The sequence below is a fragment of the Eumetopias jubatus genome, unplaced genomic scaffold (genome assembly GCF_037043125.1).
Source record: "Eumetopias jubatus isolate StellerSeaLion01/CBP00866 unplaced genomic scaffold, mEumJub1_p1.0 scaffold_8, whole genome shotgun sequence".
In the NCBI taxonomy this organism is placed as follows: Eukaryota; Metazoa; Chordata; class Mammalia; order Carnivora; family Otariidae; genus Eumetopias; species Eumetopias jubatus.
Window position 1 is genome coordinate 59,723,503 of NW_028274814.1, and position 17,330 is coordinate 59,740,832.

Here is a 17,330-nt window from a genome sequence, read left to right on the forward strand (position 1 = left end):
ATAACAGCTCAAATTATATAATGAACTAGAAAAAAATAAGATTCCTTGGTTATGGGAAGGCCCAATTTAAATGAAAGTCTCATACAGAATTCCAGTACTGATAATTGGTCTCGCAAAGATCTACAACAGAGTTTTAATAAAAAAATATTTTGTGGTTTTACAAAACTGTAGGGTTCTTAGTATTTTCTGGTATTGGCAAACAGCTTGGGGGAAAATGCATTTTTATCTATTTGAGTATACACTTTCCCCCTTCATATTATTTTGGTATTGTAAGACTTGTAAAATGAAAATTGTGGTCTTTATTTTTTTTCTAAATTTAGAGATATCATCTTTCTTCTTTTAAAAACAAAAACCATAAAGGGTATGTTTTCAACTGTTGGGTTCTAAAAAAGTCACTCAATGGAATCAGCTAGTCTGGTGTTAGAAGTTAAGGGCTAAAAGCTGTGGGATATTGCAACCGTAAGTCATGCAGCTCATAAGGAGGGGTGTGTAATTCTAAGAAGCATCCAATTATATTATCTACAAGGAGGTCCAGGACTAGAAAGGGGCATATTCTTCCCATGAGAACTTTAGGATACCTTAGGATTCAGGTTAAGGGAAGCTGCTAGCTGTTCTTGACATTTAGACACTTGCATTTGCAGGCATGCTCCTTTCTAAGCAGCACACAGTTAAACAAGTTCTTAACAATATTCCATACTCTGAGCAAGTAAGAATGCACTTTTTAAATTTAATATTTCTAGGATTAAATTTTCAGTGAGAAAACGTCTTATGCAATAGAGAAAAAATTTCAAAAATATTTTCAAGTAAAAAAGAGTCATAAAATTATTTCCTAAGTCCAAAAACAAGAGCTATTCTATGTTTTGAATGCTATTCTGTGTCTCCTATGTCCTCACACTTTAAGATATGTAAGGTAAGGAATACATGCTTATGAATTCCCCCGATCATATTAAGCAGACCCTAAACAATAATTCATGGTCCATGTGAATTATACCACTCATTGTGTATCTGTTGAAGACATCTTTTTTCCTCATGTAATACTAATCAATTCATAAAATCCGGTCTTTCTTTAAAAAGCTGTAATGAAGAATAACTATGTTTTTTGGCTGATTATGGCCAGTAAAGAGAAACTATATAAATGATGATGGAGAATTTCATTATCTTATAACTCTTTGGATAGGCTCTGGATTATAATAGTCTCTATTTCTTGTTAGGTATAATTAAGGCTGCTTCCATATCATATGTGCATGAAAAAAATGGGAAAATAGGTGTAACTAAAAAAGAATCTCACTTTATAGAATATAATCTAATAATACAGATATTAGTAAAACTTTGTATATAAACTCACTATCAGTAAAATAAATAAAATCTTAAGTGCATTATAAATATACATGCTTAAATAAACCATAAAATAATTTTTACTAAGAAAATAATCACATTATTGATAGGAATTTTATGGAAACTTTACAGAATTTTTTTTTTTAAGTTGGCAGCATTGCATGTTTACCTGACAAGTGTGATTTCAATGAAGTTTTTGACTAGAGAAAGGAAGGAAGGAAGGAAGATGGGAAGAAAGAGAGGGAGAGATGAAGGAAAGGAAACAAGGAAAGAGAAAGAGATTTTCAAAGAAAGTTGTCCTCTCAAAAATACTCAATTCAGGAGACTGCAGGTTTAACTTAATGATTAAAATAATGCTATTCATAATTTAAAAATACTCATTTATAGTTGTTTTAAGACTGTAGCACACACAAAAAAAGATTGTAGCACATTTTTTCACTGATTTTTTTTTAAGCTAGCTAAAAGTCTGCTACATTTGGCAGATCTCTTGAAATCATACTTGGTTAAAAAGTTTTGGGTAAAAATCAAAAATTTTTTAAAATATCAAAAGCAAAATTCAGATTAATTAGAAATTAGGGTCTGTTTTCCTTTGTGGCTTATTAACGTGATCAAAAGTAAATAAGTAAAATAAGTGAAATAAGAGTTCCAAAACTCTTATGATCACTAGTAAATAGTAATTATAATTTTTAAGGTGACTACATTTGAATCAATGCTCATGTGTTAGTGTTAGTACCAAAATATCACTCCAAAAACTCAACCTTGCAATTTGCTTCATATAGATGGTGACAGGCACTATTAAGGGTGTGTGTTTTCTCACATTACTAATGAAAAAAGACTGATGAAGTAAGTGAATCTGAAGAAAACCCAGGAAATATTTTAGGTTAAATCTACACTCCTGGCACTCACTTGCTGCCTTTAATAAGTCTATACATGATTGTCTTTTTCCATCCATATCCATGACCGCATACTTCACTATATACTCCGTGCTCCATGAGGGCAGAGATCTGTCTACACTACGTGCCAGTATCCTCAGGTCCTAGGACTCTGACTGACACATCACAGGCAATTAATAGACACTCGTCAAATTAAAGCGTCATGTCTCTCCAATGGCAAGGTTCAATATATGTCATTAAGGCTCAAATTCCTCAGTATTTCTAGGGAAGTACTGTAGAGATGCTTAAACTATTAATGAATTGCCCCAAGGGATAAAAGAAAAAAAATTTCCCTCGCCTCAAAAACATAATGCCCTAAGAAAGGAAGACAATGAGTAGGTAATTACAATTTACAGATTAATAAATGATATGGTGAATGGAAAACCTATTATTTCTCTCTAAATTGAATGCACTTAGAATATAGCTTAACTCCTTACCCAGAAGTCCTATGTGATCTGGTCTTTTTCATTCTCAGCCTCATTTCTTATCACTCTCCCTCATGTTCACTGCATTCTAGCTACTCCAGCCTATTTTCCAAGCCCTGAATTTATCAAACTCACTCACATATTATGGTCTTTGCAACTGCTGTTCCTCCTATTTAGAATAGCTTTCCCCCAGATCTTTGCAAGTGCTTTTCTTTTCATGATTTGGGTCTCAGACAAGATTTGCTTTATATCTCTGTCTCAAGATTTCCTTGCTCACCCCCAGGAATTTTATCTTATAGTATGTTTTATTTTCTTCACAGCACTTAACAATATATGTTAAAATTCTCTATTTGTTTAACTGCTCCCATTTTGTCTCTTCCTCTTAGACTGTAAGATCTTAAGAGGACAAACTGTTTTGTATATAGCTATAGGAGGTAGTTCTACTGGTTTGAATTGAACTTGACACACGACAGGCATGAATGTCTTGTTGAATCCGTGAATGATAGATGTTAAGCGTAGGGTGCCATAAAACCCTGAAAAGGAATAGTCCTTTAAGAATGAGAAAAGAACAGAGCTAAGAGATAGGAAACACTTCCATGAGATATTGTTTGGGCTCCTGATTAAACCAGGCCTGAAGTCAGAATAATTTTTCTTTTTAATATGAGTGAGTACATTTCCTTTCTACTTGATCCAGTTGGGGTTGGGCTTTCTATTACTTGCAACTGAAAGAGTACTAACAAATATAATTGTCATTCAGTGAAACCACAAGCTGAAATCCTGGAAAGCTGATTGCAATTCTGTTTAAATAAGAGTATTGTGACATTAAGAGTTACGCAGAATAAAATAATGCCACCTCATGGAGTGGTAGGAAAGTGACCTCGTGAGGCAGTTGTTACATGTTGGACCGAATACTTTCTGGGTTTCCTTCTTACTTAAGCTGCTACATGCCTATAAATAAAATGTCTGATACATTTTGCTAGATAAATGACACTTTTGAATAGGTTGGGTTTTGAACTTGTCTTCAGCTTAGAATGGTACATCTCTTTAATTTTTTTGACTCTTACATCGGCATCTAATTACTGTGTTTTCTTTCCACTCTCCATTTTGTAATGTTTATAAATACTGTAGAATGCTTTGTTCCCTCTAGAGAAAAAAATCTATTGAAAAAATATAACTAATGAATATGTATTTATGCTATTTTCCATCAATCTAAATAGGACATTGATATTTGTTGTCATTTTAAAAACATATCTATACTTTGGTGCATCTCTGCGAGAGAGACCATTAAAATTCTTCCTGTTTATGAATAAGAAAGATGCATAAACAGATATATATATGATTAAATAAAGAGAGAATAAGATCTGAGGGCTAGAGGAGTCCTACATGGTTTCTCTTCTCAATTCTCCATTCAAACACTTCCAGCACATGTATGGCCTAGAGGGATGGAAAGGGGTCAATAATCAGCTCAAATGAGGCACTGATCATTTCCGTAGGATAGAAAATAAAGCATTTGAGCTGATTTGAAGTACATTTTAAGAAGGTGAAATTATAAATGCTTTCCTCAAAAGAAAGGTAACTACAGACGTGTGCTTTTGCTTCCTCAGTCTCTGACATAGTAATGACTTATCCTTTCTAACCATGATGTTCTAGTTTAACTGAGGTTAAACTAGATCCTCCTCCTACACAGGGACATCCTTTCATATTGCTGTTTTTCCTCCCCATCTACATTATTTAGGTTCTAACTGCCTGGTTTTAAAATTAAAATGCCGTAATCACAGCTTTTTGGGTGGTAAATCTTCTTTGGGCTGGATCTAGTTTAGAAGGCAACATTCATTGAGAAAATGTGATTCTGTGGATCTTCCGTGTCTGCACATGTGCAACATCCTCTTGCTTTCCCCATGGTTGGCATTATTAAAAAGCTTTGACATGGCTCATCAGAGCTGGCTGCTGTGTTCAAGACAGGTTCCTGTCAAAACAAACTCAGTATACTGGGGAACACAGGCTAGGCCAGTAGAATTCAGAGAACATTGCCTAAATCCTTCTGTCTGTTTTGCCTTTAAAGAGAAAACACGCCATGATTATGACTGGTCTATCTCTTTGTTTTATAATTTTTATTGTCTTTGTCTTACAAATGTGACCAACCCCTCTTTTCCTGAGTCATAAGAATGTATCACCAAATGACCTACTTGGACATTTAATACCACTGTGTTCAGAAGTACCTCGCTGTTTGAGATTCCTGTCTACTGAATACAGATGAAAAGGAAAGGAGGAAGCTCATCACAGGGGTTCTGTTGATAACACTTCATTTAACATATTTCAGTTTAGCAACATGGGACCGCAAAAAGAAAACTATTTTATTTAAAATGACAGGCCACTATGTTATATTCACTCTACGTATGTCCCACCCAGGAAATGATGATAATGATAATGGGTACATTTCCAGTTTAACTCTATGGGGTGATTCTGCTCAAAGGAATTCACCTCTTGAGTATGACACATCTATATCACACCTCAAAGGCTCACAAAATGGTTATTTCACAGATATTGACATATCGGAGAGAGGGGGGTATTCAACAGCTATTCAATAAAGCACAAAGCAGCTGTACAGAGCAAGGTATCAGGGAGATTCTAGCATTTAATTGATATGCCAGACAGTGTTTAAAGCATAAGAATAGAAAAAGGGCAATTTGAATGTGGTTATAATTAGCTGAGGCTAACATCCCCCTCTGTGCTGAAGTTTTAAGAAAAGTAAAATCTGTAAAAAGTACCAAGTCCAACAGTTTTACAACGGATCTGTGATTTTATTTGGTCTTACACTTGTAGAGGAATGGTAGTTCCTCTCTTATTAATACTATTTAAGTACTCTGGATTATTTAGAGATACCACACTCAGAGGCCAGTTCCAGCCCAGTGTAGCCAAGAATGATTATTTGTGATCTTGACCTGAAAAGGTCTAAGAATAAGTCAAATACTAATATTCTAGGAACTTGTGCATATTGGAAACGACAGCTCTAGCAACTACTACTACTCAAAATTTTTTGTAGCCAGATAAAATGTGGAAAACACTCAATGAAATTATACTGAACAGTCCTTTTCAAACTTTTCATTATGGACGTACTCCTAGTGAAGGCCTTAGCACTTCCTGGGTCATTTAAAACTTATGGAATCTCTTTGATTTCTTGTGGTTTATCATTAAAGAATGTTTTTATCATATAGTTTGCGTTGGTGGTGGTTCAACTTAATTGTGCTTTACACTGCATGTGTACTTTTGTATTCAGCCCTTCCCCTCAATTGGCATTGCAGAACACTATCTCAAAGTTAGCAAAAAGCTTTATTTCCCAAATCTCCTGTTAGAACTAATTTTTAATTAAGATGAAACATGATTATCCTCTGATTTTTCATGCTCCCAACATCATGCTAAATAATCTTGTACGTGAACCACAGGTTGTGACTCATAGTATTAAGCTACAAAATTCTACCTTGAAGATGAGTGTGTACCGATGTAGTGCTTATTTGATGGCATGAAACTACATGATTGGTACCATTACAGCAAAAAATAGGTGTCCTAATAAGAGTCATGGGCAAGTCTGACATTATTATCACAAGCACCTGGTCACCAAATCAGAAAAGATCTTCATTGCTACACTCATGAAACAAGATCTGATAATAATATAGTTCCACTTCTTGCTTCTGAACATGAAGCAATATTTATAAGGATATTGCAGCTGAAAGAATCTGATTGTTGTGTCTGATCAGCTGGCTAGGGCTGTTTTTGGCTTGTTGGGAATATTTCTTTCCCTTGTCATAATTCCCAGGTGCTACTGCTGAGCAAATGGAAACATCGCTGCTAGAGGTATTTGAAAAGTACAAAAAAGAATTGATTTGGACAATCTATGTGCTGCTGTCATTGATAGAGACACAACTGTGACCGAGAAGTATGACTAGGGTCAGAGCAAAAGTAAAAGAAAAGCACCTAGAAATTCTCCCTTGTCATCAGCTTTTTAAACTAACTACTCTTGGTTGTTGGAGGCAATATACAAGTTTTCATCAAATGCCAAGAGACATTTAATAGTAGTTACAAGTTGCTCTTATAATTTTTTCAAGAGGTGGCTACTTTCCCAATGGCAAATCACTTAAAATGTATAGTTCAGATGGTCAGCACATCTACGACATATGAGAATTCCTCAGTGACATGGGATTATAAGTCTATTCCTTACCAACAGTTGTGTAGGTGGTGTTTGAAATTGAGGAAAAATGTTCTTCCTCCTATGGTAACTATTTTAAGGCTGACCTTGATTCTATTATTTTTTTAAAGGAATAATTTATTCTTACAAAACAAATGTTATCAAGAGATTAGTTACTATCACAAAGAAAGCTATCTAGGTTTTTAAAAGACCGCAACAAATAATTCAGGAAGTCATTTATAAATAAGGAAATATGTTGGTGGGAAATAGAAAGTCACTAATACATTAATCCATCCTGTGGCAAAACGCTAAACTATGAATAAATCAATTTATTTATTTTTTTACAAACAAATCAATTTAAACATTTGTTGAGGAATTTAAACAGATTGAGGGCAGCAATACTGTATATGAGATTTAAGGACCAATACAGCTAAACAATACCTTAACTAAATAATTTTCCTTAATATGACAGTTAGTATTTCTTATGTTCCCTTTAGACAAGATCCCTTATACACAAAAGTTCATGATTTCTTACTTTCATTCAAAGTTATTTACCAATGTTCAGCAATAAACTAGCCGTGAGGACACACAGGAGCTACGATAATATCTCTGAAGAGCAAAATATATTTCTTTTTGTTGGTTAATGAAAAGAATGGTCCTGGAGTAGAATCCAGAGGGGAAAAAATGAACTAATTTTTAAAGAGACAAGTGTACATGTATTAAAAAGGGTTTTATGTGACACCTGAGAAATTTAAAAAACCCGCTGATGACCTTAATATTCTAATCATTGGCAAAACAGATTCTTGGCTTTTTCCTAATAAAATTAAGGCATTAAAAAGAAAGAAAGAAAGATTAACCAATGACAATATGTTAGGTATTAATGAAAATAGTTCATAAGCAGTAAGTTCAAGGATATATCACTCAACACGCAACGCTACCCATATTCTCCAATGCAGATTTTGAAGAGACCAGATTTCTTTCTGTGTCTTCGAATTTACGGAACACAATTCCTGTTTGCCGTTTTTAGAGGTTCCTTGTGAACCCTCTAAAGGTTTCTTTATCATTTAATATTATAAATAATTATGTTCCTAGGCGGCAGTTCAAAGCTCGGTACAGCACTCGTACAACACCACAGGCAGGTCAGGTGACCTTTCTCCAATTCTCCTCTCTCCGGTGCTGAGGACAGACAAAGTGATATGTCTGTCATACGCCATTACCATTAGAACAGAATCTTGTTCTTTTATTACAACTGAACTCCGCCAGATTTCTCAGCAGGAATGCTAAGTGAAATCAATGTCTTGGATTTCCAGGCTGAGCTTGGAGGTCACAGCCACTCTATCATTTCTCAGCATTATCCTTTCTCGTGCGTGCACACACTCCCCAAGCCTCCAACTGGCACACAGCAGATTGAAAACAGCATGTATCAGAGACTCACGCTGTACAATTTTACAGTCTTTTGGAGCCCCCTCCTTTTGACTCCCCCCTTCCATTTTTTGCAAATTGCAAATAAGTTTTGTTTGTGTCCTTCTCTAGAGTTGTGAGTCAAAGGCAAAGGCACACCTAGGAAGAAGGTCAGGCAATAAAACCCAGAGAACATGGCTGATTTCTGAGAGCTGCCAATAAGATCATTTTCTTTACATCATCACCTGGATGTGGCTGACAATTCCATTGTTCCAAACAATAAATAGATCTTAAACGTAAACCATCAGTTTGGTTTACGCCAGGTAGGTATGCAGTCACACAAAGCCCACTGATAAAATAATTCTATTTTATAGTAAAATAGACATGAAAATTCACCAATAAAACACACAGAAAATACCCCAGGACTCTAAGAATTGATTGTTTAAAAATGTAAGTATAACAATAAAGGATAGCTGTTTCATAGAAGTAAAGTAGCTTTGTGAAGTGAAAATGTTTATAATGCCATGTATAAATGACAGTTTCAGGCTACAAGGAACTAAATTCATGTACTGAAATGGGTCCTCCTTATTTACGGTCTTTTTGGACACGTTCTTCATTAAAATGACAAGAGTAATATTTATTGGTCTATTTTTAATGTGCTAAACTTTACCGCTGAGCTAAAACACAAGCACATTTAAGACATCTTTTCTGACAATAAGAGGGGTTGTAGACAGTATGATAGTGGACACTGAGCAAAGGGACATATTTTTATTAAATTGTGTTATTACCTAAAAAGAGGCACTTTATTGTTGGTCAAACTTTTTATGCATTTTACCCAACTGCAAATGGGAAGAAACACAACACCTACAGCTTTCTCAAACTTTACATGATAGAATATTCACAAAGGCTAACTTAAAAAGTTACTGAATTTTAAAGATAAACTATAAAATATGCTTTAAAATCATGTATAACCATAGGTATGGAAACATAATTCACTTTTTCACTAGTACCGAAAAATGGAGGTATATGAAACTATAGAAAATGGAAGAAGATTCCCACTAAGATGGATAACCTGTCTGCTCTGCACCTAGTCTATAGGGTTCTATGACCTAGAGCCACAGAACTCCATAAAGCAGTGTGCCAGTCTTGGAAAAGCTAACCTGCAAACACTTGGGCATTTGCCATAGTTACTTAAGAAAAGTATCACTGTGGCAACGGCTCGGCAAACCTTTGAATGGATGAATGAATGAATGAATGAATAGACTCATAAATGGCTGATTGACATCAAAACCTTCATGATTATTTGAGTAAGTAATTTGGGGAGAAGATACTAATGTTAAAAAGTTATTTGAGAGGTAAGGAAAAAATCCCACTAGTTATTTATAAGTAAAGGAAAAACTCTAAAATCATAAAATGAAATGTCCTAATGCAAAGCGTCATTATGAAACATGATGTGAAATCACATTCATAAATCAAGGTTAAAAAAAAACAGAATAATACCTCACAGAATTATTTGTGTGTGACAGTGACTAATGCTGCTACAGCTATTTACTTCACTCAAAATTAGCCTGTACCTGCAATACATTAAAACTGCTGGTCCATGAAGACCCCAAAATATCACTGCTTTAAAATCAAATTTTATTTAACAAATGTTATAATTATTACCAAGTTTTAAAAACTATGTTCTACTGTGATAATAAAGAAAAGCGGACCAGATCTTTGGTGTACATTAAGCACAGAACATGTGAGGTCCATTACATGGCTGAAATAGATCTTAAAAAGTGAGTTTGTACATTTCATAATATCCCAGCAGTGGGGACAATAATTTGAACTACGTATTTGTACATATTCCTGGTGAGTCACAGTCTAAGTTCTTTGTCCAGGTTAAGTTGTACTTTCAAATGTATTTACCTCTTAATAACACGGAAAAGGCCTCAAGAGTTTTGGGGAGATGGATGCTGGAGTATACTTTCCCAAATGATCTCTTCTCTTTCCCAATTCACCCTCTGAATTAATACATTAACTGTGTAATGCATCTGTCAGGGGACTAGAGCAGGGTTAAAAATAAATTCTTGGGAGTTTTTTTCTCTTTCAATACTTTTTAAATTTCTTTTCTCTGTGTATTCCTTTCAACTGTTGAGACTACTGTTACCCTGTTACTCTTTATGTATTTCCAATATAGCATTTGGGAAAGGGAGAACAGAAATAATTTTCTAGGTAATTCAGCAAAAGACAAGACATTGTTACTTTGGGGCTAAATTAACTGTGTCAGTTTTCTACTTAATATTTTCTAATAGAAAATATGTGTTGTCATTTCCCTGAGTAATCTCAGGGAAAAATACTTTATAGTTACTCTTCTGCCTTCTTTCACAGAGAGTTTAATATATTCATATATCATCATTTAAGATCTTAAGATCTTACAAACACAAAAACATTTCAAATTAAAATTTTTCTGCTTTTCTCTTCTAAGACGAAGAACAAATTATTTGAATACTCTCCCTGCCAATCCTTTTCCATGTTCTCTCAAGAAATATTTCCTTGGGGTGCTTGGGTAGCTCAGTCCGTTAAGCAGTTGACTCTTGATTTCGGCTCAGGTCACGATCTCAGGGTCCTGGGATTCAGCCCAGTGTAGGGCTCCACGATCAGCAGGGAGTCTGCCTGAGGAGTCTCTCTCTCTCCCTCTGCCCCTCCCCCTGCTCGTGCTCTCTTTCTCTAAAATAAATAAGTAAATCTTTAAAGCCCAGAGAGTCAGTCTTCATTTAAAAAAAAAAAAAAGCTTCCTTAGTTCCCAAAATAAAACTATTTCTAAATAGTCTTACTTCTAATACTATTATTATCTTCATATCTTTCATGAAAACCTCATTGGATGAATATCTAAACTTATATCCATACTGCACTGCATTATAACAGTTACTGATATGCCATGGATGTACTCATATATTTTAAGGTGTATTTCAGTTACCCCTTTTCTGGGAAACCCCTCCCAGGATCTCTCACTGAAGGTAACATCTTTGTCCCGATAACTTCCACTGCACTTACCTGTAACTCTGTAAGACTTTGTATCATAGAATATGGGTATCTATTTTGTAAGACTGTAGGCTACCTGAGTGTAGCATATCTATCTAAATCTTTGTAGCACTCACATTTCCTACCATAGCTATCCATGCATGCTTGTTGAATAAAGGAATGGCTAAATGTATGTGTGTTATTGATCCTTATTAATCCCACTAGACTCTTATTCTCCTTGAAGACCCAGAGGTTAACCCAGTTGCTGGCACATAACAGACATTCAATAAATGTCGTTGAATGAAAAGGAAAACTCTAAATGGCAAGACATGTAGCTTTGTCAAAAGGGTACCTTGCTTTTGGGTGGTGGGCTGTTTGTGCTCTTGTCTGTGTGAATGCTGGTAGGAGATACAGCAGCACCGAGGTTGCCTTGGGGTATGCCTGGGAGCTTTCCTCCTGGAGATACCTGCATTGCAGCTAGCTGGGCAGCATACAACTGCTACAGGAGAAAAGGGGAGAGAGAAAGAGAGACAAAAGACTATCAGTAATAAAATAAATGCACCTCTCAAAAGTACCACTATTCAGATGCGGTAGTTTTCCTGTGGGTGTTCTTGTTTACTGCTCTGGAACATTTAAAGAAAGAAGTTGTCACCTCAACCTTCATGACTTCATTCTCTGGAGAGAAATGACAGATACCACATATGAAGGATTTCAGCTTCAGGATGTCCAGGGACTCAAAACAAATAACAGTCATTCATATTTACTCTTTCCCAATGTCTAGGGAAGACAGGTATATCATATTATTTGGTCAAGACCTCTTTTTGCTGTATTTTAAAATGTACACAATGTGTTACAGAAGAATGCAACTTCATATACAAAGTAATTTTCTTAGTATCCATATTGGTTTAAGTTTAGTACACCTCTTTTTTTTGACTTGTTGCAATGGGCACCTGTAACAATTTTTTTTTTCTAATTTCTAGTTGTATAGAAATACTTAAAAGCCATTGAGGGGGAATGAAAGAAGAGTATTTGAAGAACATTATCTGGTCAGTCTACCTACATTGAAAAAATTAACTGGATGCTTGCCAGAAGTCCACTTTACGTCATGATATATAAACACAGACAAACCTGAAATTATCTTGAGGATTAGGGCTTTAAGAATACTGTCTGAAACATGCACTCTTCCACTAAGCCACCACATAGTAATTCTTCCTAAAAAACCAGCAAATAAATTTAATAAAAGAAAATTTCACTTTGATAATAATTGTCATATGATATGGTATCTTAAACAAGGAGGTTGCTTTAGATTCAAATACTCACCTCAAATGTTTAGATTAATTCTCTTTTCATCTCCATTAGCTGTTTACAAAAATTTTAAGATCTGGATAGAAAAGAAATTAACGTGTGTGTGTGTGTGTGTGTGTGCATGTGTGTGTGCATATGCAAGTTATAACTTCTGTAATGAAAAGACTGATACTAAAGATAAAAGCTCTCAAAGGAAAGTACTGTGACACAGCTTATCTTGATTTTTCTCTGAAAGAAATTTCAAAGGATAAAACTGCTCAGAATAAGCCAGAGACCCTGATAAGTGGGGTCTCTTTAGAAATAAAATATTGAAAACTAAATGCAGGCATATATTTACATGAAAATACATATACACTGTTCACAGTTTCCAGATACTATGGTCTAAATGAATCAGATCATTAAAATTATTGATAAAATTATGGGGTTTTTATGACAACTAACATAAGATATATTCCTGACAAAGAAACACCAGAGGAGTATATTTGTACTATCAATGAGTGTTCCTTCTCCCCAAGTTTGTGTGTGTGTGTGTGTGTGTGTGTGTGCACATTGGAATAATTGTATTCTTTATTTCAGTCTGTGAGAAAGAAAAATTAGATTTAATTCATAAGTCTTAGATAGCATAAATTTGAGTAAAAGGATATGATGTCAAATACAATGACTGGGAGTTTATCATTTTTTTAAAGTATCAGAATTGATACATTTCCCACACTTGTGTTAAAAACCTTTGTATTATTTTCTACAGTTCAAAAAAGTAGTATTTTCTTATCCTCATCCTAAACTGTTTATGAAGTTACTGAGAAAATAACCAATATCCCAAGATAGACTTTGCAAATTAAAATTTTGTCTAGTAAAATACATGTACTGAATTACATATACTGAATTAAAAATATTTTAAAAATAGGCTGTATAGCTATATTATATATTATAAATTTCATGTTGTATTATATATTATATCCTTGTCTTTAAAAATTATTTCAGTGGGTATTATTCCTAGAAGCTAATAATCTATATTAGTGGTTTAGTATATACTAAATATAAGATTGCTTCATAATTACTGAAGATTGACATAAGATATTTTAATATCTGTAGGTAAAAAGAAAAATGTGAACAAAATAATTATTCAAAATTTTAATTTGATTATTAAAGAATTATTTCATAATTTGGAAAAATATTGACTATTTGTGTTATTTAGATAATTAAATAGATGGACCAATCACTCACAAAAGGTGATTCAATGCTTAAATATCAATCTCTATAGACAGACCCCCAACTTCCAAAGAAATATAAGAACTACTATTGAAAATACAAGCATAAATATATACTCTGAAACACTTTATTGAATGTAAAGGTTGCAGATGGCATACACTTGGAATAAAAAATGTCATACACATTCTTTCCTCATTCAAATAAATGCATTATTTTTATCTTTTTAACTATGAAGTTAAGGTTTATCTTAATTAAAGTGTCCTAAGGGATGCTTTTGAGTAGAAAAAACTCAATTTGTAAAATAGAAGGACCCATTTAAATATTTTTACAAGAATAGTATGCTATCATCCACTTTGCTGCTACTTTTAAAGACTATAGAGATTTAAAGTAATTTATGATGAAAATGTCACAAGCGTATTAGTCCATCAGAGTATGGTTAACAGTGGGTAGCTCTTCATTCCTCTTATCTCCCATAGCCCATTCCTCATATTTGGCTTTCTCCTGCTTCACCAAGGTTTAGAAGTAGGAAATAGCTATTTCTAATACATTTTATTTTGTGTGGAAATATATGTGTTCCTTAAATTTACATTATATTACAGAAGCATTAAAAAGGTCTCAAATCTTAGAGAATCTAACACACTTCAAGTCTACACAGGTAAAATAAACCAGAAATTTTAATACTTCTGGTTCCTAATTTGAGCTAACTCACAAGTTAAAAGGAAATTTCAGTAGTTTTAAAGAAGCTGACCGTGTTTCTCATAGCTGGCTACTACGTAAGGGTGGGCAACTTACCGAAAAGAAAAAAAAAATGTTGCTGGGACTCATTTTAATACAACCTTTTAAAAAATTAAGTTCATTTATCTATGCGTGCTGATTAATGTGTGTGTGCTGCCTAATTTTAAAAAAACAAGGGAATCAAGCAATGATGGATATTTTATTTAACTTATTACACGCTCTTGAAGCAAAATCAAGAATAACAATAGTTATGTGTATTGAGTGAGTTCTACAATCACAGAACCACTGGTTGACCTTGTTGAGAGGGAAGGGTCATGGAATGTAGTGGCAATTGGAAGGCCACTGGAAGTAAAAAGCATCCTATGAACTATAGAACTCACTTCCATATGATAAACACACCTACAATTGTGTGTGTATCTGCATCTTAACTATACAAATTTTTTAAACAAAAATCTGGCTAACATTTTTCTTTAAAAGATTGTGGATGGGGCGCCTGGGTGGCTTAGTCATTAAGCGTCTGCTTTCGGCTCAGGTCACGATCCCGGGGTCCTGGGATTGAGCCCCACTTCGGGCTCCCTGCTCAGCGGGAAGCCTTCTTCTCCCTCTCCCACTCCCCTGGCTTGTGTTCCCTCTCTCTGTGTCTCTCTCTGTCAAATAAATAAATAAATAAATAAATAAATAAATAAATAAATCTTTAAAAAAAAGATTGTGGATAAACTCAGAGTTAAATATAAGGTGCATTATGATAAATGTACTTTTTTGAAAAAGTTAGGTTGTTCTAAACATGAGAAACAAACTGGAGATCCTACACATAAAAAGCTAAAGCTTAAAGAGAGCACTCACTTCTTGAGGTTAACCAGACTAACAGAATAACTGTTTTGTCTTGCAGAATAACTTTACTCTTAATTTGAAACTCTTGTGTTAGGGGTTTATTTTAATCTCTAAAACTCCCCAACTTGGGGCGCCTGGGTGGCTCAGTTGGTTAAGCGACTGCCTTTGGCTCAGGTCATGATCCTGGAGTCCTGGGATCGAGTCCCAGGATCGAGTCCCGCATCGGGCTCCCTGCTCAGCAGGGAGTCTGCTTCTCCCTCTGACCCTCCCCCCTCTCATGCTCTCTCTCTCTCTATCTCATTCTCTCTCTCAAATAAATAAATAAAAATCTTTAAAAAAATAAAATAAAACTCCCCAACTCCACAGATCACTAGGTTTTCCACTCTTTATATTACTTAAAATATTGCATTCCTATTCCCTTTCCCTTCCTTCATTCCTACACCTACTTCAGACAATGATTTTTTTTTTAAGAAAACAATCATAAAATTAAGCTGGAATCTATCCATTGATTACTTAGCGTCCTCCCAGTGCTTATGTGTATGTAAGTGTGTGTGGGTATGTGCGTACTTCACTTTTGTTTCCAATTGTTCCATAAACCCACATTTTTTGTCTCTTTAGCTCCTTCAAGGACCCATGGTTTCCTACTTCTAGTGTACTTCTACTGGAATAGTTAAAAGCAAGGTAAACCTCAATTCTAATACCAGTTCTGAACTAGTCACCTTGGGCAACTAAACTGAGCCACACGATTCCTTAATCTGCAAATTCAGGATAAAAAAAAATGACCTTATAGAGTTGCTGTGAGAAATAAATCACATATTATTATGTATAAAATACTCAGAAAAATACATGGCAAAGAATGCTTTATCAATAAGTAATAGTTATAATTATTAATTAATTATACCAAGTAAGAAACTGACTGGGTAATATATATGTGCTGACTTCCTACTATATACTCTGGACTATGCTAGGTACAGTGGAGGCTACAGGCAATGTATAAATATAGTTTCTTCCCTAAGTCAAGATTAATAAACATAAAACAATGAGAGTATAAGTGTACTATAACTGTATGCCACTTTTAAGGGTGTGAAGGGAAAGGAAATGAGTCAGTGTGAACTGGTTTTTCATAGAAGAGATGTAGCTAAGCTGTAAGTAAAAAAAGGAGGTGGAATTCTAGGAAGGGAGAACCATTTAAAGGCACAGGAGCAGGGATGAAGTAGCTTTTGCAAAGGGAATACAGAAGATGGTGTAAAACAGTGAATGGGAGAAAGGACAGTGCCCTAATTGAGTCCATATCCCAGGAAGAGTAAAGAAGCACTGGGTCTGTAGGCTAGTTCACCTTATAGAAGATCTTCAAATAAAGACAAAGAATTTAAATTTAATATGTAGGCAAGAGAAAGTCACTGAATTTTTGAAAGCAATATATGTGATTGTTTTAACTAGAATAAAGATATGACAAGGTATCAGTTATGAGGTTATCAACATTTGGTAGCTATAATTTTAATGATAACTTGAGTTGAAGTAACAGTTGTGGAAATGAAGATGGAAAAATGATACCAAGTTCATAGCACAGTGGGCACATAAATGACTACAAATTAACTGGGGAAAAGAAAAATGAAACAGAACAGGATGAATAGTATAATTTATATAGTTTTTATTTCATAGATACTAACATGTAAGTATTCACGTATCACATATTCTTATTTGTTTACATAGTCATTGTACAATCTTGTAGAACAGCTAAAACACATGTATTTTATTCTTCTTTTTTTTTTTTCTAAAAGCCACACAGAGAGACTTCACTGTAATTCATATTGTGATAGCAAAAATGCTAGAACCATTCCATCATGGGTTTTCCCTAAAGTATAGGTCATTAAACATTTTTTTAAAGTATTAAGATTATGATGAAGTGTATCTACAACAGCATGAGCTTGAATTATATTTATCTTAGTTAAACCTAATCAGTATTTC

The 17,330-nt window shown here is 34.4% G+C and overlaps 1 protein-coding gene across 1 annotated transcript in view; it reads right to left on the bottom strand.

The window, feature by feature from the left end:
• The window catches only part of SOX5 (SRY-box transcription factor 5), a 1,012,050-nt gene that overhangs the window by 56,006 nt on the left and 938,714 nt on the right, over nucleotides 1–17,330 (bottom strand). Inside the window, exon 13 of the mRNA XM_088025573.1 lies at nucleotides 11,635–11,781. Coding sequence (XP_087881699.1) covers nucleotides 11,635–11,781 — 147 coding nt within the window. The remainder of the gene's footprint in view (nucleotides 1–11,634; nucleotides 11,782–17,330) is intronic.